Source organism: Aquarana catesbeiana, linkage group LG01 (assembly GCF_042186555.1).
Source record: "Aquarana catesbeiana isolate 2022-GZ linkage group LG01, ASM4218655v1, whole genome shotgun sequence".
In the NCBI taxonomy this organism is placed as follows: Eukaryota; Metazoa; Chordata; class Amphibia; order Anura; family Ranidae; genus Aquarana; species Aquarana catesbeiana.
Window position 1 is genome coordinate 277,315,582 of NC_133324.1, and position 22,254 is coordinate 277,337,835.

At 45.3% G+C, this 22,254-nt stretch overlaps 1 protein-coding gene across 1 annotated transcript in view; it reads left to right on the plus strand.

Annotated features, from left to right (window-relative positions):
• The window catches only part of HIRA (histone cell cycle regulator), an 88,956-nt gene that overhangs the window by 52,927 nt on the left and 13,775 nt on the right, over window positions 1-22,254 (plus strand). Inside the window, exons 20-22 of the mRNA XM_073628989.1 lie at window positions 2,615-2,673; window positions 4,130-4,235; window positions 5,925-6,047. Coding sequence (XP_073485090.1) covers window positions 2,615-2,673; window positions 4,130-4,235; window positions 5,925-6,047 — 288 coding nt within the window. The remainder of the gene's footprint in view (window positions 1-2,614; window positions 2,674-4,129; window positions 4,236-5,924; window positions 6,048-22,254) is intronic.

The following is a 22,254-nucleotide window of genomic DNA, read 5'->3' on the forward strand; positions in this document are numbered from 1 at the left end:
CTGTGTACAGAACGCCTCCCAGGTTGCCATATTGCATTTTACAGAAAATTAAAGTGGATGTAAACCTAAAAAAAAAAAAAAAAAGTTTTTAATGAAGACTTCTACCGGATACAGTAGAGGATGTCAAGTCATCTGTGCCCAGTCTTGCCACGAAGAGTTAATCCAGCTCTGAGCAAGCCTCTTGTGTTTTTTTTTAGTAAGATAAAAAAGGACCCACAGATAAATTTGTGTCGCCACATCCCCCACTGCTGTGACTGACATCTGATTTGTTATCTCATGAAGGAGCATGAGAGCAGATAGTGTGTTGTGATTCCAGCTTCACATCACCCCCCCTTTCTTCTCCAGCTCTCCCAGGATTGGCTGCTTCACACCTCAGAATGATGAGGCAGGCTGAAGTCATGTGGTGCCTTTCCTGAGTTTTGACTGGATGTTACTCCTCATGGGGCATTATCAGTGTGACTGAGGAGGATATTCATGGTGCAGTCGGCTCCCCAGAGCCAGCAGAAAGAGTAGGAGAGTGTGGAGGTGGGCGGGGAGTCTTGTGACATCACAAGCTCTGGCAAAGAGACCTGTCTGAGTTTTGCAGAGCTCCTACTGCTGAAGGAGGTGAAATTTGCAAGTTAGGGATACATGCAGGAGGCTTGCATGTGCAGTATCTCACAAAAGTGAGTACACCCCTCACATTTTTGTAAATATTTTATTCTATTTTTCATGAGGAAATGACACTTTGCTACAATGTAAAGTAGTGAGTGTACAGCTTGTATAGCAGTGTAAATTTGCTGTCCCCTCAAAATAACTCAACACACAGCCATTAATGTCTAAGCCACTGGCAACAAAAGTGAGTACACCCCTAAGTGAAAATGTCCAAATTGGGCCCAAAGTGTCAATATTTTGTGTAGCCGCCATTTTCCAGCACTGCCTTAACCCTGGAGTTCACCAGCGCTTCACAGGTTGCCACTGGAGTCCTCTTCCACTCCTCCATGATGACGTCACAGAGCTGGTGGATGTTAGAGACCTTGCGCTCCTCCAACTTCCGTTTTGAGGATGCCCCACAGATGCTCAATCGGGTTTAGGTCTGGAGACATGCTTTGGCCAGTCCATCACCTTTACCCCCAGCTTCTTTAGCAAGGAAGTGGTTGTCTTGGAGGTGTGTTTGGGGTCGTTATGTTGGAATACTGCCCTGCGGCCCAGTCTCCGAAGGGAGGGGATCATGCTCTGCTTCAGTATGTCACAGTACATGTTGGCATTCATGGTTCCCTCAATGAATTGTAGAACCCCAGTGCCGGCAGCACTCATGCAGCCCCAGACCATGACACTCCCACCACCATGCTTGACTGTAGGCAAGACACTTGTCTTTGTACCCCTCACCTGGTTGCCACCCCACACGCTTGACACCATCTGAACCAAATAAGCTTATCTTGGTCTCATCAGACCACAGGACATGGTTCCAGTAATCCATGTCTTTAGTCTGCTTGTCTTCAGCAAACTATGTGCAGGCTTTCTTTTGCATCATCTTTAGAAGAGGCTTCCTTCTGGGACGACAGCCATGCAGACCAATTTGATGCAGTGTGCGGCGTATGGTCTGAGCATTGAGAGGCTGACCCCCCAATCCCTTCAACCCCTGCAGCAATGCTGGCAGCACTCATACGTCTATTTCCCAAAGACAACCTCTGGATATGACACTGAGCACACGCACTCAACTTCTTTGGTCGACCATGGCGAGGCCTGTTCTGAGTGGAACCTGTCCTGTTAAACCGCTGTATGGTCTTGGCCACCGTGCTGCAGCTCAGTTTCAGGGTCTTGGCAATCATCTTATAGCCTAGGCCATCTTTATGTAGAGCAACAATTCTTTTTTTTTTTTTTAGATACTCAGTGTTCTTTGCCAGGAGGTGCCATGTTGAACTTCCAGTGACCAGTATGAGACAGTGAGAACGATGACACCAAATTTAACACATCTGCTCCCCATTCACACCTGAGACCTTGTAACACTAACGAGTCACATGACACCAGGAAGGGAAAATGGCTAATTGGGCCCAATTTGGACATTTTCCCTTAGGTGTGTTCTCACTTTTGTTGCCAGCGGTTTAGACATTAATGGCTGTGTGTTGAGTAATTTTGAGGGGACAGCAAATTTACACTGTTATACAAGCTGTACACTCACTATTTTACATTATAGCAAAGTGTAATTTCTTCAGTGTCACATGAAAAGTAGAATATTTACAAAAATGTTAGGGGTGTACTCACTTTTTTGAGATGCTGTCCATATATATATATATATATATATATATATATATATATATATATATATATATATATATATATATATATATATATACATTAATACTGTGCCTTTAGTTTATACTGGGTGAGTGGTGGGTTTACATCCACTTTAAAGGGCTGCAGATTGAAAAGGAAAGGTGATTTTTAATAATGTTCAGTTAAAATATGACTTGTGTCGCAATTGTATACGCCATATTCTTATTTTTTTTAATTTGCTATTTCTTTTTCCCCACAAAAGTGCTGTTGCCCTTTTTATATAATTTAAATACTTTTCAACTAGTTCTAGTGTCGTTAAATGCCAATTCTGAATAGATCTATTTTTCTATCTTTCCAGGGATGTCCAGAACCAGGTAGTTGTTGTAAAGGATGAGTCTTTACAGACCATTTTATCAGGTAATGAATGATCCTAATGTAAACATATATGTTAAAAGAACCCTCTCCCTTTTTCCTTGATACCATACCTTATCTATATATGTTCTATGTATAGCTTTAGGAATCGTTTAAATCCCAATTCACAAGGATGCCTAACACTTTATTAAGCCTGTTCTGTAAATGGTGATATTTTACCACTACAAGTGCTGTTAATCCCTCGGGGAACATTTATCAATTTTGTTACACATCAAGGCAGTGCTAAATAGGAGCAGCAAGACAATTTATACAGCTGATTTATGGCAAGGTTAGTTTGTCAAATCATAAATCTGTCATAGACCTGTGAAAATCTGTCTGTGTTGGTTGTCCAGAATTACAGTTGCAGGGGTCGAAAAGAAACTGTTGGATAGACTTAAAGCGGCACTTTACTCATAACAACTTGATAAAAGCCCCTGAGCAGAAGTAAATCTTAAATTTTCTTGGCTGTAAAGGATAGGAGGGCTTAAAGTGATATTAAAGTCTCAGCCCTGTCCCCTCTCTCCTCCATTGGCTCACTGGCCAATGGCTCCCGCTGCTGTCTCAGTCAATGAGGGAGAGTCCCCAGAGAGTTGAGGCACGCCTGCACATCACTGGATCACGATGGGGCTCAAGTAAGTATTAGGAGGGCTGCTAGACAGAGGAGGTTTTTTTACCTTACTGCAAAGAATGCTTGAAGGTTAAAAAACCTTGAGCCTTTAGAACCACTTTAATTTCGCTTTACGGCTGTCGGCAGATCGGCTTTTACAAACCCACCCGTGCTGAAAAATGGAGATCAACTGAGCATGTGCAGAGCAGGGTGAGAGTGTTTTTACTGAAACCATTCATCTTTGTGATGTAAAAGAATGGGCTGAATACTTGCCTATCCAGTGGGCGGTGACAGAATGCTTCCTGGAAGAGTCCCTGATGCCGCTGCTATCTCGCAATCTGGGGTGTACTGATAAGTGTGCCATTAACTGAGTTTTGTTGCGATAGCAACAGGGTTGCTTCAAAAAATGTTAAATGAGAAGTCAACCTAAAACTGGTATTGCAGTTTTGGATGAATGCTGACAATCTGAGTGGCCGTGTTGAGACCTCTGAGATGTAGGAACTTGGGTTCCTACATCTCAGAGGTCTCATCACAGTCACTCAGATTATTGGAATAGAGATCCTACATCTCTGTTCCAGCCACCACCAGTAAAAATTGGTGGTGAATGAATCTCCTATTGTTGGCTATCCAGATACCCAAACAGTGACTACAACTTATTGGCTGCAGCAAGGCCACCCAGGGAACAAATTTTGATCCGTGTATGGTCAGCTTTAGATTTATGACAAAGGGAAAAAAAACAGAACATCGTTTTAGTATCAACCTATAACTGAAATGTCCGTTTTAGATGGAGTGTGTTCGTTTTAATGGGAATTGATATTGATGACATGGGCTTATTTATTCACATCTTGATTCCAGGAAATGATATGACAGTTACTCAGACGTTACTTACCCAGAGAGGTATACCTGTGCTGAGCTTGTCCAATGGCAAAGCGTATTGCTTTAATCCTGCACTCTCCACATGGTAAGAAACTAAGCTGTAAATAAATGCATCTATATTATGTTTATGCTATGTATACTCTATTTGGTAAAATGTACTACAGAAATTAAAGTTAATGTCTTTGTAACAAAAACATTTGTTAATCTGTAAGGCTGTCTTTTGTGATATTTTAATTCATAGCTTTAATCTGCAGTAATTCTGGGTTGATGAGTTTATTTATAACAGAGCAGATACCAACTCCTTCATGAAATGCAGGCTACAGTGTCCTACTAAATGATCTGCATAACGTTGCAGAGAACATTTTATGGTAGGAAAACCTGGTTATGCCTAACTTTTACAGATCACGTGACTTTGCTTTTCTTCTCTCAGAACTAGGGTATCCAAAGCTTGGAAAAAGCAGATTGGTAAAGCACGTTCATTCTGCTGCCTAATAACTAGGCCCCTTACTACAAATGATTACAATCAGTTGTGAGCATAATGACCTCTCTATCTCTTCTAAGCTCTTTCTCCTGGCAGGAGAAAAGCAGCTGCAAAACCTCCCCTTAAGCAGTATTTTTATTTGTTTTTTTTTTTTTTTTTTCAAGAGCATTTGGGCATGTCAAGCACTTGGGCATTTATTCATTTCATTGCAAAAAGGGGGTGCCACAGGGATTTTACGGGCAAAGGGTAAAAACCAGAAGGAGTAACAAACGTATATAAAAGAATTTATACAAAATGTATTAAGTACAAAGCAGTAATTTATTATGGTTTTTGTACTGAATAAATTTTGTATAAATTCTTTTATATACGTTTGTTACTCCTTCTTCTGGTTTTTACCCTTTGCCCATAAAATCCCTGGGGCACCCCCTTTTTGCATTTTCCTCTTTCGAATTGGGATGTGGCAAAGGTTTCCAGTACTATATCCATAGGTGGTTCTCTCTCATATTTTTCTTCATTCATTTCATTGGGCAGAATATAGTTCATTATGACAACTTAAATGGAAAAAAACAAAATGCTAAAGCACCTAACATTAGCGTGCATTTGCCTCCATTTAGACATGTCAGGCGTTTTTATACGCTCAAAAGCTCCTCTCCTGAAAGCACAAGTGATGGGTTTTTTTTGTTTTGTTTTTCCACTAAACTGTAAACATCTATGCATGGGCACCTAGGGTAACATGGAGGGGAATTTAGAGGCAGAGAAAAAAAGCTCAAACACCTGCAAGAGAAGCGTTTTTGAGCTTTTGTGCATTAGGCCTAAAGGTAATAACTAAACTTTAGGCTTGATGGTTTGCAAAATGGTAAAATACAAATTTTCATTTGCCGTCAAAAGGACTAACAGTACACAGGAGGTATCAAAGTGCCTACAGTACTATATTTATTGATGATTGTGACATAGACAATAGTTGCTGCCTTCACACACCTTGGATCTCCCTGCAGTAATCATTAGACCCACAGGAATGTATTCAAATCTGACAACCAAACAGGAGAAGTAGGGTTTCCAGTTTACATAAGTGCTTGATACATGACAGTGTAACTTATTAGCTATTCACACAAATTCTACCAGTTTACCATGTCCTGTACTCGCCTCCAGCAATCTACTCTATAAATACAGGATTCTGTGACCAAAAAAAAAAAACACTTGTTTTGAAGTGTGCCCAAAGAAATACATGTTTTGAGCAATGAACAAAAAAATACAGATTGAGCCACCTTTTAACCGCTTACCTTTCTACAACAGGAACTTGGTATCTGACAAGCAAGATTCCTTGGCGCAGTGCGCAGATTATAGGAACTGTCTGACCTCGCAGGATGCCATATTGTGCTCCGGACCACTAGCCATAGTTCAAGGACGAGCGTCTAAGTAAGTTTATGTTAAAGCATTTTCATCTGTAATGTTAAGCTGGCCATACATATAAAAATGTGTGCTTTCTGATCATTTTAGGGTCAGTCTATACAATCTGGCCATTTTTAAAACCCTGTTAAGTACTGGCTGTTGAAGAAACAAGAGAGAGCCTGCACATCAAAGCCATTATTAAGTTACTGTTGTAATGAGAGAGAAGGATTCTTGGTCTACCTGTAAAATTATTTTCTTGGATTACATCACAGGGCACAAAGACGTTAATAGTCATAACTGCATGGGTTCTACTGCTACCTTCAGGTGAATGGACACTGACCAGATAAACGGATTTTTAAAACGGCTTACCTGTAAAATCCTTTTCTTGGAGTACATCACGGGACACGGAGCACCATAATAATGACTATGTGGGTTATACGCTTACCTTTAGGTGATTGGACACTGGCAACCAATAGTAAGACGGTTCCTCCCATATAACCCCCCCCCTATACCGGAAGGACCTCGGTTTTGTAGCAAGCAATGACGATCCCAGAAAGAGGGGAGGGACCTCTGTGTCCCGTGATGATGTACTCCAAGAAAAGGATTTTACAGGTAAGCTGTTTTAAAAATCCGTTTTTCTTTATCGTACATCACGGGACACAGAGCACCATAATAATGACTATGTGGGATGTCCTAAAGCAATGCACCTGAGGGGGGGGGGACACATTATCCCTAAGCCCAACGGGCCTGGGACTTTAAAACTGCCTGCAACACGCTGTGGCCAAAAACAGTCTCCTTTTGAGATCTCACATCCACCTGGTAAAACCTGGTGAACGTATGAACTGAAGACCAAGCGGCCGCTTTGCAAACCTGAGCCATAGACACCTGTTGGCGTGCTGCCCATGATGCACTAATCCCTCTAGTGGAGTGTGCTTTTAAATCCTGGGGTGGAACCCTGCGCTTTAATCCATACGCCTGGATAATAGTCTGACAAATCCACCTGGATATAGTTGAACTTGTTGCCGGCTGTCCTTTTTTAGGACCCTCAGGCAAGACAAAAAAACAGTCAGTCTTTCGAAAGGGAGCTGACATTTCCAAGTAAACTTTTATCGCCCTTACCACATCTAGTGAGTGAAGCGACCTTTCCTCCCTAGTTTTAGGGTTTGGAAAAAAGGAAGGTAAAATGATATCCTGATTCAAATGAAATGTGGAAACCACCTGGAAAATCCGGACGAGGGGGCATGACCACTCTGTCCTGATGAAGAATCAAAAAAGGTTCTTTGCAAGAAAGGACGGCCAATTCTGACACCCTTCTAGCCGATGTTATAGCCACCAAAAAAACTAATTTTCTCGAATCGTCTTCCAGGGCAGCATCCGAGAGATAGGCTCCTCCTCCCTAAAACAGGAAACACATTAGTCCACCATTATAAATTTCACACTCTTACCTGTGTGCCTCAGTTGTTTGTGTTTCCTCCGGACCCACAGGAGCTGCAAGAACGTTTGTTATTTTATCTTCACCTGTCTCTGTGCTTGTTGCAGGAGACCCCCTGCCAGCATCCCATACAGCCCAAGGGGCTTTGGGAGGGCGAGCAGGCGCAGCACTGGGCAACATTGCTCAAAGCCTGAGATTTCGCCCCTACTGAGGGGTCTGCAATCATCCCCCCAGGCTGCAGGAGGACTCTGTCATCCCCACCCCATGCCGCTGTTTAGGCCTGTGTATGCTTCCGCAAGCACCCCCCTCTGGCTTTCCGCAGAATCTGGAGCCCGCCAGGGGGGATGGATACATGCATAGATGGGCGCCCCACCCCCCCCCCCCCCCCCGCCGCCGACTGCTGCCGAAAACCTCAGCAGCAGAGGGTCTAGCAGGGAGGGTTTTGCACCTTCTAAATTAGGTCCCTGGTGGCTGCGGCTGTCCCCCCAAACGTATCCGGGGCGGCGCAGCAGCGTCCTCACCGCCACAGGCCGCTACAGGAAGTCGGGGGTGTACCAAGATGGCGCCGAGGAAGTTCCGCTTCCGGGTTGGCAGCCATTTTCCCGTAGTCTATCTACTGCGGAGATAGAGCAGGGACACCTAGGGGCGGGAAGTTTTAAAAAAAAAAAAAGAGAAAGAAAACCGAATACAAATAGCAAATTTGTTCAATGCTACCCTTCACTACCAGCACAGTTACTCTACAATACAGCGGCATGTGCAGGTGTGTCCACCAACCTGCACGGGGTCAGCCGGGGGCGGGGCCGGAGCTTATGCAGGAAGCAGATAAAAAGGCCTCTAAGCAGAGGATCCTGGTGGCTGATCATGTCTGACGCTTCCCCACCCTGCCCTGCAGATCCTGCAAATCAGGACAGCTCCAAGGTAAGCCAGAATATTCTTGAATTATCTCTGTCTTAACCTCTTTACTGCCTATCTACAGGCAGTTCCTTTGACCACCTAAACTCACGGGGTTTTTTTGTTCTCTATGCTCGCTTGCAGGCAAAGACCCCTGAGGAAAGGAAGGCTAAAGGCAAAACATGTGCCTCATGCAGCCACAGGCTTTCCCCAGATTGGAAAAAGCCCCTGTGTCAGAAATGCTTAGACAAAATGGTGGCAAAAGAATCACAGGGATTTTTGAAAGACCTGCTCAATTCTTTTAAGAAAGAAATTCAGAGCACCATGGCACCACTACGCTCAGCTATAGAGAAATTAGAAACGCCAGCAAGTGTCTCTCAGGCCAGTATCCCATCTACCAGCGGAACACACATTCCAAGGGAGAACAAGGTACAGGCAGAACAAGAGGTGGATTCAGATGAATCTGAACAATCTGAATCAGAAGACGGTATCTGTTCAGACTCAGAGGAGGAAGATGACACGACAGACTGCAACCTGTTTCCTTCTGAGGACACAGACAGTCTTCTCAAAGCAATCACTGACACTCTAGGCATTAAAGAACAGAAAACCGCAGAACTCACTATGCATGACAGAATGTACAAAGGGCTCCAGCCCAAGAAGCCAAGAACGTTCCCGGTACACCAAACACTTAAAGACATAGTCAAAAAGGAATGGGAAGACCCAGAGAAAAAGCTTTTCATCCCCGCCACAATCAAACGCAGATACCCGTTTGCGGAAGCAGACACCAAAACCTGGGCTAAATGCCCCAAGGTGGATGCCTCTCTGGCAAAAATCACGAACAAATCGGACTTGGCTTTTGATGACGCAGGTACCCTCAGCGACCCCATGGACAAGAAAATAGAAGCTCTCCTGAAAAGGGCATGGGAAGCAGGGGCGGCAAACCTAAATCCGGCTATTGCTTCCACCTGCACAGCCCGAACCTTGCTAATCTGGCTAACCCAGCTGCAAGATCTATTGGAGAACGACACACCCAGGGAGGAACTAATTAAAACCATCCCCACACTAACTAGAGCGGCAGCTTTCTTGGCAGATGCTTCAGCAGAAACTGTCAGAATATCCTCTAGGACCACGGCACTACTAAACTCGGCCCGCAGAGCCCTGTGGTTAAAATCCTGGGGGGGGGATGCACCGTCCAAGAATATTCTCAAAAATAATGGCGGAAGCGCTAAAAGGTCTAAGACAGGAGGGTATTGGAATAATACCATACTTAGACGACCTCCTGTTCTTTGCGGACTCAGCAGCAATCCTAGAAAACAACCTGCGCAAAAGTATGATCTATCTGCAAAACCTGGGATGGTTAATAAACGCAGAGAAATCGCAAATGATCCCAAGCCAGAGAGTAGTGTACCTGGGATACGTCCTGGACTCCAGACTGTCAAAAATTTTCCTAACAAAGGAAAAAGACGTAAAAATGACACAAGCAATTACGTCCCTGCTAAGGAACCATTCCACAATGATCAGGCACGGAATGTCCGTACTAGGACTGATGACGTCTTCCATTCCAGCCATCACCTGGGCACAAATTCACATGCGACCCTTACAGAACTACATTCTGTCCCAATGGGATGGCAGGCAAGCATCCCTAGAAAAATCCATTCCCGTCCCCGCCACAGTCAAACAAACACTCTACTGGTGGCTCAACCCACTTCGGGTCATCGAGGGGCGCAGATGGGCTCAAGTCTATCCAGTCAGCATCACCACCGATGCAAGCGCCCTAGGATGGGGAGCCCACATGGAAGGGCGGTTCTCGCAAGGGAAATGGACACCCAAATGGGCACAAGCCTCCTCAAACTTGAGAGAGCTGAAAGCTGTGGGGGAAGCGCTAAAAACCTTCAAGCCAGCATTACAGGGGAAGGATGTAAAGATACAATCAGACAACGCAACGACAGTCGCATACCTAAACAGACAAGGGGGCACAAAATCCCAAAAACTGATGAGACTGACACAATCTATCCTACTGTGGACAGAAGTGAACATAAGATCGATATCCGGTATTCATCTAAAAGGAACAGACAATACAGTGGCAGATGTCCTGAGCCAGAAAACGATAAAACACACGGAATGGTCGCTAAACCAAACAACCTTCACTCAAATCACCCAGAAGTGGGGAATACCCGAAGTAGACCTATTTGCTTCCAGGGCGAACGCAAAATCTCCGATATTTTTCTCCCTGGACCCTACAGATGGCAACAGCGGGGTGGATGCTTTCAACCAAAACTGGAAATGGCATCTGTGCTATGCATTCCCTCCAACTGCCATAATCCCAAAAGTAATCCAAAAAATCAAGGCAGAGAAAACAACAGTAATACTAATAGCACCACACTGGCCCCAGAGAGCATGGTTCAGTCATTTAAAAAATCTCAGCATACAACCTCAGCTGACACTGACGGACCGCCCGGATCTACTGTCACAAGGCCCAGTCAACCATCCGAACCACAAAATCTTGAAGCTCTCGGCTTGGTTACTGAGAGGGTAAAACTCCAGAACAAAGGCCTGTCAGACAGAGTAATCAACACCATCTTAAACAGCAGAAAGCCGGTAACGAGAGCCATCTATGAGAAAATAAGGAAAAAATTTGTTTCTTGGTACGAAGACAGACCAATCTCCAACGGTGGGATAATTCCAATAGTTTTGGACTTCCTACAAGATGGTGCAGACAAAAACATATCACCAAGTACCCTGAAAGTACAAGTTGCAGCACTTTCCTCGGTCATGGATACTAGACTAGCAGAAGACCCACTGATAAGACGATTCCTCATAGCTCTTAAAAGATCCAAACCAGCCAAATTGTACAAAACTCCCACCTGGGACATGGGCACAGTACTTAAGGGCTTTCTTTCCCCTCCGTTTGAACCTATCGAGGACAGCTCAGACAAAAACCTCACGTTAAAAACTGCGCTGCTTCTGGCCTTAGTATCCGCCAGAAGAGTGAGTGAGATCCAAGCTCTATCTTCAATAGAACCATACTGTCTAATACATCTGGACAAGATAATTCTCTCTCCAGATCCGGCCTTTCTACCCAAGGTCTCTTCTACATTTCACAGAACCCAAAACATCGTCATACCCTCACTTCCAACAACCATGGATAGTAGGAAAAGAAACATTTACAGCAAACTTGATGTAAGGAACACGCTCATAGCGTATCTCGAAAGAACAAAAGAATGGCGTAGAACGACCTCCCTCTTCATCCTCTATGCAGGAATCAACAGAGGGAAACAAGCTTCAAAAAGCACCATCAGCATATGGATAAGGATGGCCATACAGATTACCTATAAGGCACAGAATCTCACTCCACCTAGTGAAATCAGAGCGCACTCAACTAGAGCCTGGGCAACCTCGGCCGCAGAGAAAGCAGGGGCAACTCCGGAGCAGATCTGCAGGGCAGCGACATGGTCGAGCTTCAGTACTTTCGCTAAGCACTACCGCATAGACCAGCTGTCTGACCAAGACCAAGCATTTGGTCGTAAAGTGCTCCAGTCTCTAACCCCACCCTAGTAAGTATTGCTTGATATATCCTCTCGGATGCTGCCCTGGAAGACGATTCGAGAAAACAGAGTTAGGTACCTGGTAACTCTTTTTCTAAGAAGTCTTCCAGGGCAGCACTAGTTCCCACCCTTGAAACAACAAAAACCAGGTACAGAGGGGGAGCTTGCAGCTTACAGGGAATTCCTTCGGTGCTTTAACATAACTGAGGCACACAGGTAAGAGTGTGAAATTTATAATGGTGGACTAATGTGTTTCCTGTTTTAGGGAGGAGGAGCCTATCTCTCGGATGCTGCCCTGGAAGACTTCTTAGAAAAAGAGTTACCAGGTACCTAACTCTGTTTTCTGGTCAATAGGACAAAAGGAACATGCCTAATAGGTTCAAAGGTTTGACTCTGTAAGGCTGACAGTACCAAATTTAGGTCCCAGGGACATAAAGGTGGTTTAAGCGGAGGCCTCAGGTGTGCTACTCCCTTAACAAAAGTTCGCACCAAAGAATGGGATGCAATTGGTCTTTAGAAAAAAAAAGATAAGGCTGAAATCTGTCCTTTAACTGTCCCTAAAGCGAGCTGTAAGTCTACTCCTGCTTGAAGAAAGGCGAGAACTCTTCCAATCGTATACCCACGAGGGTTCCCTTTTTCTTTCCTCACACCAAGAAATGTATGACTTCCAGACTTTATAATAGATAGCTCTAGAAACTGACTTTCTAGCATTTATCAAAGTAGACAAGACTGAACCTATAATACCACGGTCTTTCAATAGTCTGGTCTCAATAGCCAGGCCATCAAATTCAGCAACCGTAAAGAAGGATGGAATATGGGCCCTTGAGACAACAGGTCTGGACGGCAAGGAAGGACCAATGGGTCCACTACTGCCAACTTCACAATCTCCGAGTACCAGGATCCCCGGGACCACGCTGGAGCCACTAAGATCACCGGCTTTCGTTCCTCCTGTATTCTGCGTAGTAAGTGCGGCAGAATTTGGATCGGAGGGAAGGCATATATCGGAGAATACTGATTCCAAAGAACTACTAATGCGTCTATCCCGACAGCCAGCGGATCCTTGGTCCAGGATACAAACCTGTCCAGCTTGGCATTGAATCTAGATGCCAGCAGATCCACATCTGGGGTCCCCCAGTATTGGCAGATCTGTAGAAAAACCTTGGGATGCAGGGACCATTCCCCTGGTAACAATTTCTGGCGACTTAGGAAATCCGCCTGCCAATTGTCCACCCCTGGAATAAACACTGCCGACAGAAACGGCACATGTTTTTCTGCCCAAGTCAATATATGATCTACTTCTCTTTGGGCTGCCCGACTCCTGGTGCCTCCCTCGTGGTTGATATATGCCACTACCGTGGAGTTGTCGGACTGGACTCTGACAGGAAGACCCCACAATCTGGATGTCCAGAATCTCAGAGCCAGACGAGTTGCCCGAATCTCCAATAGATTGATGGGCAGGGTCCTTTCTGTCTGTGACCATATTCCCTGAACAGACGCTTCCTCTAGGACTGCTCCCCAACCGAGAAGACTGGCGTCCGTGGTTACGACCTTCCAGGCTACCGATGGGAAAGATTTCCCTCTTTCCAAGTTGCTGGTTCTTAACCACCAAGAGAGGTTCCATAGAACCTGTGGAGATAGAACCATAGGCTGATCCAGGGTTCGAGCTGACTTGTCCCAGGCCTTTAGAATACTGTTCTAGAACACTCTGGAGTGGAACTGTGCATATGGCACTGCGCTGAAGGATGACACCATTTTGCCTAGTAACCTCATGCACAGCCGAATAGAAGGTGTTAGTTCTTTTTTCACCTTCTGTACAAGTTCCACTATGGAGGCAACCTTTAAGAGAGGAAGAAACACCTTTTCTTGGGAAGTGTCCAAGACCAGACCCAGATACACCAATGCTTGGGTTGGACAAAGAGCTGACTTGTCCATATTTAGCATCCAACCTAGGCGTTGTAAAACCCGTACTCTTCTTGACACGTTTTGAACCAGTATGGGGCGAGAGCATTCCCTTAGAAGATCGTCCAGATATCCTACTACGGAGACTTTCTGAGACCTTAGGGAAGCCAACACCGGGGCCAGAATCTTTGTGAAAACCCTGGGGGCCGTGGCCAGACCGAAAGGTAGTGCCACAAATTGGAAATGACTGCCCTCTACAGCGAAGCGTAAGAACCTTTGATGTGGACCGAAGATCGGCACATGAAGGTACGCGTCCTTGATATCTATGGACGCTAAATAGTCTCCCTTTCTCAGGGATTTTATTATTGAACGAACCGACTCCATGCGGAAGGATCGGACTTCTACAAAGAAGTTGAGAGCCTTGAGGTCCAAAATGGGCCTTACTTCCCCATTTGGTTTCGGCACGGTAAATAAGTTTGAGTAAAACCCCTTGAATCTTTCCTCGTGCATAACCTTTACAATTACCCCCTGCATCAGCAGATGGTGTAAAGCTAGGAATAGGCATCTTCTTTTCTCTGGATCCGACGGAACCCTTGAGTGCAGAAACCGTTTCGGGGGGATCTCCTGGAACTCTATTCTGTAACCGTATTTTACAGTGGAAATGACCCATCTGTCTTGAACCAGTTCTTCCCAGGCCTCCCAAAACAGCCGAAGCCTGCCCCCCACCCATGAGAGCGGGGGCGCCCCTTTACAAGGTAGACTTGGAGTTGGGCTTGGGTGTCTTTTGGGTCCAGGGTTTCTTCTGACCCTGGGGTCTTTTAAACCCAGACGGCTGAGGCCATCGATACCGCTTAGGGGAAGAAGCACCAGGTCCTGGAGCATTGGGAATTTTATAAGAGGGTTGCTTCCCTTTCTTTTTAATAGGGAGCAGGGAACTCTTTCCTCCAGAGATCTTTTGGATATACTTATCCAGATCCTCGCCAAACAAGCGCTCTCCATGGAATGAAAAAGCTGCGAGTAGCCTTTTGCATGGCATCTCAGCAGTTCTTTAGCCACAAGACTCTGCGCATATGAATCGACAGTAACGCAAAACGAGACATCTGTTGGATTGAGTCTTTCAATGCGTCTACTGCAAAACATAAGGCATGAGGAATCTCCGATAACTCCTCGGCAGATTCCTCCTGGCAAGGTATGTTCTTGACCAACCTTTTAAAGCGATCCTTTAGGGATTGGCAAATCCCAATAGCTGCAACTGCTGGCTGAACTGCACCAGCCACCGAAAAGGAGGCCTTTAATAAGGACTCTAGCTTTTTATCAGCAGGATCCTTGAATACCTGGGCATTATCCACTGGACAGGTTAAAATTTTGTTTACAGAAGATATGGCAGCGTCCACCAACGGTGTGCTCCATTTCTTCCTGAACTTCTCCTCCATAGGATATAAGATAGAGAACCTTTTTGGAGGTAAGTATATCCTGTCAGGGTGCTCTCAGTCCGCGTAAACCACCTGCTCCAGTAACGGATGCAAAGGGAACACTTGGGAAATTTGCCGAGGTCGCAAAGATCCCAAAGTAGAACAGGAGAGTGCAGACTCCTGAACCGGGGGTAACTTAAACCCAATTCGTACCTTCTCAATTAGAGATTGGATAAACAATTTTTGGGAATGGGAGGCTGATTTTTGGCTCTTCAGAGCCAGAGTCCTCAGCCGAGGATCCTTCAGCCTCTCCTTCCTCTCAGTCCTTCATGACCACCTCTTCCAAATCCTCTGCCCATTCTGGTTCCAGATCACCTGGACCCATATGGCTATAAGAGTCCTGGTGCTCTAGTGACTCTCCACTTGGCCCAGGCTCAGGGGAGGGAGATCTATTATGCTTCCTCCCCCACTGTGTTACAGAGGCAATCATGCCAGCTATTTTGCCCTCAAGGCCCGCTAAGGCAGATGCCAAATCCTCCTTTGTAACATAAGCCGAGGCAGGTATATTGGTAGTGCCCCCTATGCCTGACAAATGCAATGGCTCAGCCAGGGCAGATGCCGCAGGTCTTTCAGGAGAAACTGAGGCTGCATCAGCATGGGGTTGTTCTCCTGTTTTTAAAGTTGTTGTGTTTACTCTTACCCCTGTGCTTGCCTTGTTCCCTATACCTCGTTTTCTGGAAGACATTGCTTACACACGAGGAAGAAAATGAGTACTCCCCACAAACTATAACCAGCCTTTAATCTGTCACCACTGTGTCCAAGACCACCAGACTCACATGCCCAGCTATCGCTCTGTGTTGTCCACGCGCACGCCAGGAGCTCCATGCCTATAAAGCATTAGCTTGAGAGTGAGCGCGCCCAAAGGGAGTACTCACCATCCCAAGCAGCAGGGCCTGTCTTACCAGGCCCAATTTTCCCCCATCACAGCGGGTAGCACCTCTAAGGACCTTCAGTGACCGGGTCCCCCATATATTGGGGTCCACACCCTGGACCTGTAAAGCACCCTTTCTGGTTTACCTTGGGCAAGATTGACCAGGAATACCAACTTAACAAGTGTCCAGCGCCTATATAGGACACATTACAAGCAATACCTCGTTCTTGAACCAAAGTTCGGGTACCATCCACTTTAGCTTTGTTAAGCCATCCGAATGGATCCGATTATAATGTCCTCAGTGGGACATTTATTTTGAAGAAAGTTGAAGAGCTTCAACAGCCATGACCATCACCTTCAAGACACTGGCGAAAAAACTGAGGTACTTCCGGTATAGGAGGGAGGTTATATGGGAGGAACCGTCTTACTATTGGTTGCCAGTGTTCAATCACCTAAAGGTAAGCGTATAACCCACATAGTCATTATTATGGTGCTCTGTGTCCCATGATGTACGATAAAGAAAAGGCAGGAGATCTTGCCCAGGCAAACCCCCTCCTACTTCAGCTAAATGTCAGTTTAAGACTTCTTGCACACAAGTTTAAAGGGGAGTGAAGAGAATGCAAAGATTAAAGAAAACTGATACCAAGGAGTCACCACAATGGCCAGAGGATCCTTGGTGTGGGATACAAACCTGTCCAGTTTGTTGTTAAATCTGGACGCAGAGAATGTGACCCACAGAAATAGGAGGAATGTGAAGTTCTGGCCAAGACCAGGTCCTCGGATCCTTTTTTCTTTTTTTTGTGCCACATTACTTTTTGTCCCTCCTTCATGATTGATATATGCCACTGCCATAGTATTGTCCAACTGCACTCTTTCTTACAAGGAGACTGAAGATAGACAGACTAGTTCATGAGGGTCAGGTGAATCGCTCAAAGCAAAGTTCCAGCATGTTGACCGGCATTTTCTGTTACTCTGGCGACCACGTTCCCTAAAGAGAAAGATGTTCTTAAGATGGCATCCTCAGGACATTCCAGCACAGTCGAAGGAAGGATTTTCCAGTTTCCACCATTCCATGAGATGCTCTGGTCTTTGGGGGGGGGGGGGGGGGGCAGGTGCATTGGCTGATGCAAGGACTCCTGACACTTGTTCCATGCCGCCAGGAAATTGAGCTGCAGAACTCTGGAGTGAAACTGCATAGAGGACCGCTTGAAAGGTTGCTACCGTTTTCCCCAATACCCTCATACAAGTCTGGATCGAGGGACTCTTTCTGCGGAAGCCAAACATTTGACTGAGATGTATTCAGGAGAAATTCCAAATATTCCTGGCATTTGGATGGGAACTAGGCTGACTTTTGAAGGTTTAGAATCCAGCTGAATTTCTCCAAGACCTCACCCATCATCTGTACATGGTGTGCCAACCACAGATGTGATTGCTCTTGAAGAAGCAAGTCATCCAGGTATCCCATAATGGGGATCCTGTGGACTCTCAACTTCAGAACCAGTGCCAACACCTTGGTGAACACCCTGGGAGCCGTGAATAGACTGAAGTGTAAAGCCACAAATTGGTAGTGGCAATACTCCACTGCAAAACACAGAATTTGTTGGTGAGGGTGGAAAATGAGAATGTAATTATGGGCATCCTTGATGTCCACTGACGCAAGGAATTTTCCTTGATGAAATGTAGCATTCACAGACTAGAAAGTCTCCATCCTGAATTTGTGTAAATTCAGGAACTTGAGACTTGAGATGTCAAAAATAGGCCAGATGTTTCAATTTGGTTCGGCGACTGTGAACAGGTTGGTGTAAAATAGAATAGAATTAAAATTACTGCGCTTATAAGCCAAAAAGGGCACGTGAATAAGTGAATGGATGAAACGTAAATAAGTTTGTTTTTTAGAAAGCAAAGCTGCAACTTCCTGTGAGATACGCACAAATTAAACAAATTTCTATATTAAGTTGTGCTATGCTCTTATGTAAGTGAATACTAGCAATAAACCTTAATAATGCTAAATTGTGTGTGTATGTGTGTGTATGTGTGCGTATGTGTATATATGTATGTATGTGTGTATATATATATATATATATATATATATATATATATATATATATATATATAGAAAGTGACTCCGTACATAAATTTATTAGATCATATTTTAAATAGTCCACTGTTTTAAGGTAATTGGAAATGTGAAATTTACCCAAGAGTAAAAAGAGATAAAGACCTCCACCTCTGCACACACTGCTGCTTAACCGAGTGAAGGGGTTAACACTAGGTGGCGCTGTAGGGGTTGTGTGTCCTAGGGTGTGTTTCTAACTGTGGGGGGAGGGGCTATGTGTAACACAATACTGATCACCGCTCCCGAATACAGGGAGCGGTGATCAGTGTCCTGTCACTAGGCAGAACAGGGAAATGCTTGTTTACATCAGCATTTCCCCGTTCTTCCTCTCCGTGAGAGGATTGCGGGTATCCCCGCGGACATCGAGTCCGTGGGACCCGCAATCACACTCACGGAGCTTGCGGCGCGCGTGCGATGCCACGGCAACAAATTCAAAGGGCCGTACCTGTACACCCATTTGCCTGTCCGTGCCATTGTGTCAATGTAAATGTACATGCAGCGGTCGGCAAGTGGTTACATAAAGTATTGCACTTACAGTTAAAACAATAAGAGATTGCAGTATAAATGAGCCGGCTGGTTCTTGATAGCAGCCCGTCACTCCGGGACCTGCGTGAAGGCGGTGACGTCAGTACACCACTCTTGCCTACGCATTTCGTCACACCTGGCGTCGTCCTGGGGCTTTTTGAACGCCACTGTGTCCCACAATGGCTATATTCAGAGCTCACTCACCGTTAGTCTTATTCACACAAGAAAGAAAGTGAATAAGACTGAATAATATATTTATAATATAAATACCGTATTTATTGGCATATAACACGCACTTTTTTCCCCTTAAAATCAGGGGAAAATCGTGGGTGCGTGTTATAGGCCGATCCCCGCCAATTCTGGTTGATTGGAGCGATCTCCGCCGACATACGCGGCCGTGTGTAAATTCAAATATGGCGCCGAGACTCGGAGCCGAGATACACATACCCGAGTGTCCTCGGCTTTTCTCGGCGCCGCTCACAGTCATGCCCAGTCCCGCCATTGGACCTGTGTTATGTCCATCATAGGGCGGGACTGGGCGTGACTGTGAGCGGCGCCGAGAAAAGCCGAGGACACTCGGGTATGTGTATATCGGCTCTGACGAGTCCCTGCAGTCTCTGCGCCATATTTTAATTTACACACGGCTGTGTATGTCGGCGGCGATCAGGCAAGGCTGCACTGGGAGGCAAGGCTGCACTGGGAGGCAAGGCTGCACTGGGAGGCAAGGCTGCACTGGGAGGCAAGGCTGCACTGGGAGGCAAGGCTGCACTGGGAGGCAAGGCTGCACTGGGGGGCAAGGCTGTACTGACAAGGCTGCACTGGGGCAAAGCTGCACTGACAAGGCTGCAAGGACACTGGGGCAAGGCTGCACTGACACTGACAAGGCTGCAGATGGACACGATAACGCTGCATTGATGGGCATTTTAATGTAAGTTTTACTTCCTTAAACTTTACTCCTAAAAGTTTTTTTCCTTAAAATTCCCTCCTAAACTTGGGGTGCATGTTATACACCGGCGCGTGTTATACACCGGCGCGTGTTATACGCCGATAAATACGGGTAATATATTTATTATATATATATATATATATATATATATATATATATATATATATATATATATATATATATATATATATATATATATATATATACATACATACATACATACATACATACATACATACATACATACATACATACATACATACATACATACACACATATATATATATATATATATATATATATATATATATATATATATACACATATATATATATATACATACACCGTATTTATCGGCGTATAACACGCACTTTTTTCCCCTTAAAATCAGGGGAAAGTCGTGGGTGCGTGTTATACGCCGATCCCCGCTATCGCAATGTGAATGTCGGCGATCGCCGCCGACATTTACATAGCGAGTAGTTTCAAATATGGCGCCGCGGACTTCGGAAGGACTCGGCGGTGCTGAACGAGCACCGCCGAAATCACAGAGCCGAGATACACATAGTCGGGTGTATTCGGCTCTTTCCGGCGCCGCTCACTGTCACGCCCAGTCCCGCCATTGGACCTGTGTTATGTCCATCATAGGGCGGGACTGGGCGGGACTGTGAGCGGCGCCGGAAAGAGCCGAGAACCCTCGGCTATGTGTATCTCGGCGGCGTTCGTTCACTTCCGCCGGCGCCGAGTCTCTCCGAACTCCGCGGCGCCATATTTAAAACTACATCTATGTGTATGGCGGCGGCAGGAGGCATGGACACTAGGCTGCAGTGGGGACAAGGCTGCAGGGACAAGGCTGCAGTGGGGACAAGGCTGCATTGATAAGGCTGCACTGGGGACAAGGCTGCATTGATAAGGCTGCACTGGGGACAAGGCTGCATTAATAAGGCTGCACTGGGGACAAGGCTGCACTGGGGCAAAGCTGCACTGACAAGGCTGCACTGACACTGAAAAGGCTGCAGATGAACACTGATGAGGCTGCATTGATGGGCATTTTAATGTAAGTTTCTTTTCCTTAAACTTCCCTCCTAAAAGTTTTTTTCCTTAAAATTCTCTTGTAAACTTGGGGTGCGTGTTATACGCCGATAAATACGGTATATATATATATATATATATATATATATATATATATATATATATATATATATATATATATATATATTATTTATTTTAGCATTTTATTGCTAGTATTCACTCACATGAGAGCATAGCGCAATTTAATATAGAAGGTTGGTGTAAAAAGCCTTGAGACCATTTCCCCTACCTGTACAGGCACAATGACAGCTTGGGACAGAAGTTCTCCTAGGCCTGCCAGGACAACTGCTCCCCCCCCCCCTTTTTTTTTTTTTGCTAATCCAAAGACACCCGAGTACATTAAAGTGGTTGTAAACCTCAGAAATGAAATATGAACAAAGCATATCTCTCTATAGAGGGTACTTTTCTCAGTTAAGAGCACTTGTAAACTTTTGTCTACTGCTTTGTTCCTCTGCTATCAGCCTGAATTACTTCTGCCAAGTTTTCCTAACACCAAGAAAAACATGGTGACAGGGGAGGGATCTCCAGTTGATTGACAGCCTCCGCTCCGCTCTGTTCCTGTGAGCTGTGTGGAGGGATGTGTCCCTTTTTATCAAATCTGCTCTCCTCACTGAGCTCTGCAATGTGTGCCCCCTTTTTTCTGAACTCTCGGAAAAGCTGTATAATTTAGCACTTTGAACAGATTTAGAGAAGAGAGGGCTGCAGATAGACAGGTACAACTTGCGTAGGAGGATTTATTTTATCTGTGTTATTTTATCAACTGAGGCCAGTTATTTCATTGGGTATATGTAAGGGTTTGCAACTACTTTAAACTTGAAGTGGCAAGACAGCAAAATCCTGTGGGCACTATGCTGCACACCCATTCATCTTATATCCTTGGTCTAGGTAGCCACAAAGATATTTAGGCTTGGTGACAAATACACCTCTGAGTGAGGCCAATCCACATACATCACACTTTGTAAGTGGGGATGCACTGTAAAGGATTTTGGGAGCCTTGAGCAGCCTCCAGGCCCCAAACCTTAGTAGAAGAGGATTCTGGTAGTGGCAACTTAAGATCTGTATGCACCACATCTGCCAGGAAACCAATTGTGCCTTCTAAAGCAGCCCGCAGATTATGCGTTTTAATTTCATTCCACCATGGGTGGCACGAGCGGAAAAAGAAAATCACTAGATTCCCCCATCAACACAGTCAGTGTTGGACGAATCCCTCCCTGCTATAGCCACCGGTAGTAATCAAAAGTAAAAAATCCAACAGGCTGGTTGTACCCACATCAATCTGGGTACAACCAGCCTGCCCATAGATCACTTGAATCTCAGCCAGTGCCTGCTGAAGTGGCTGAGATTCAATCCATCTATGGCCAGCTTTAGTCTTGAGATAAGCCTGGTCCCTGACATTCCTCTTGGAAGGATTTGCCCCATCAGCTTCCCCTTTCTCTTCCAGAGGAACT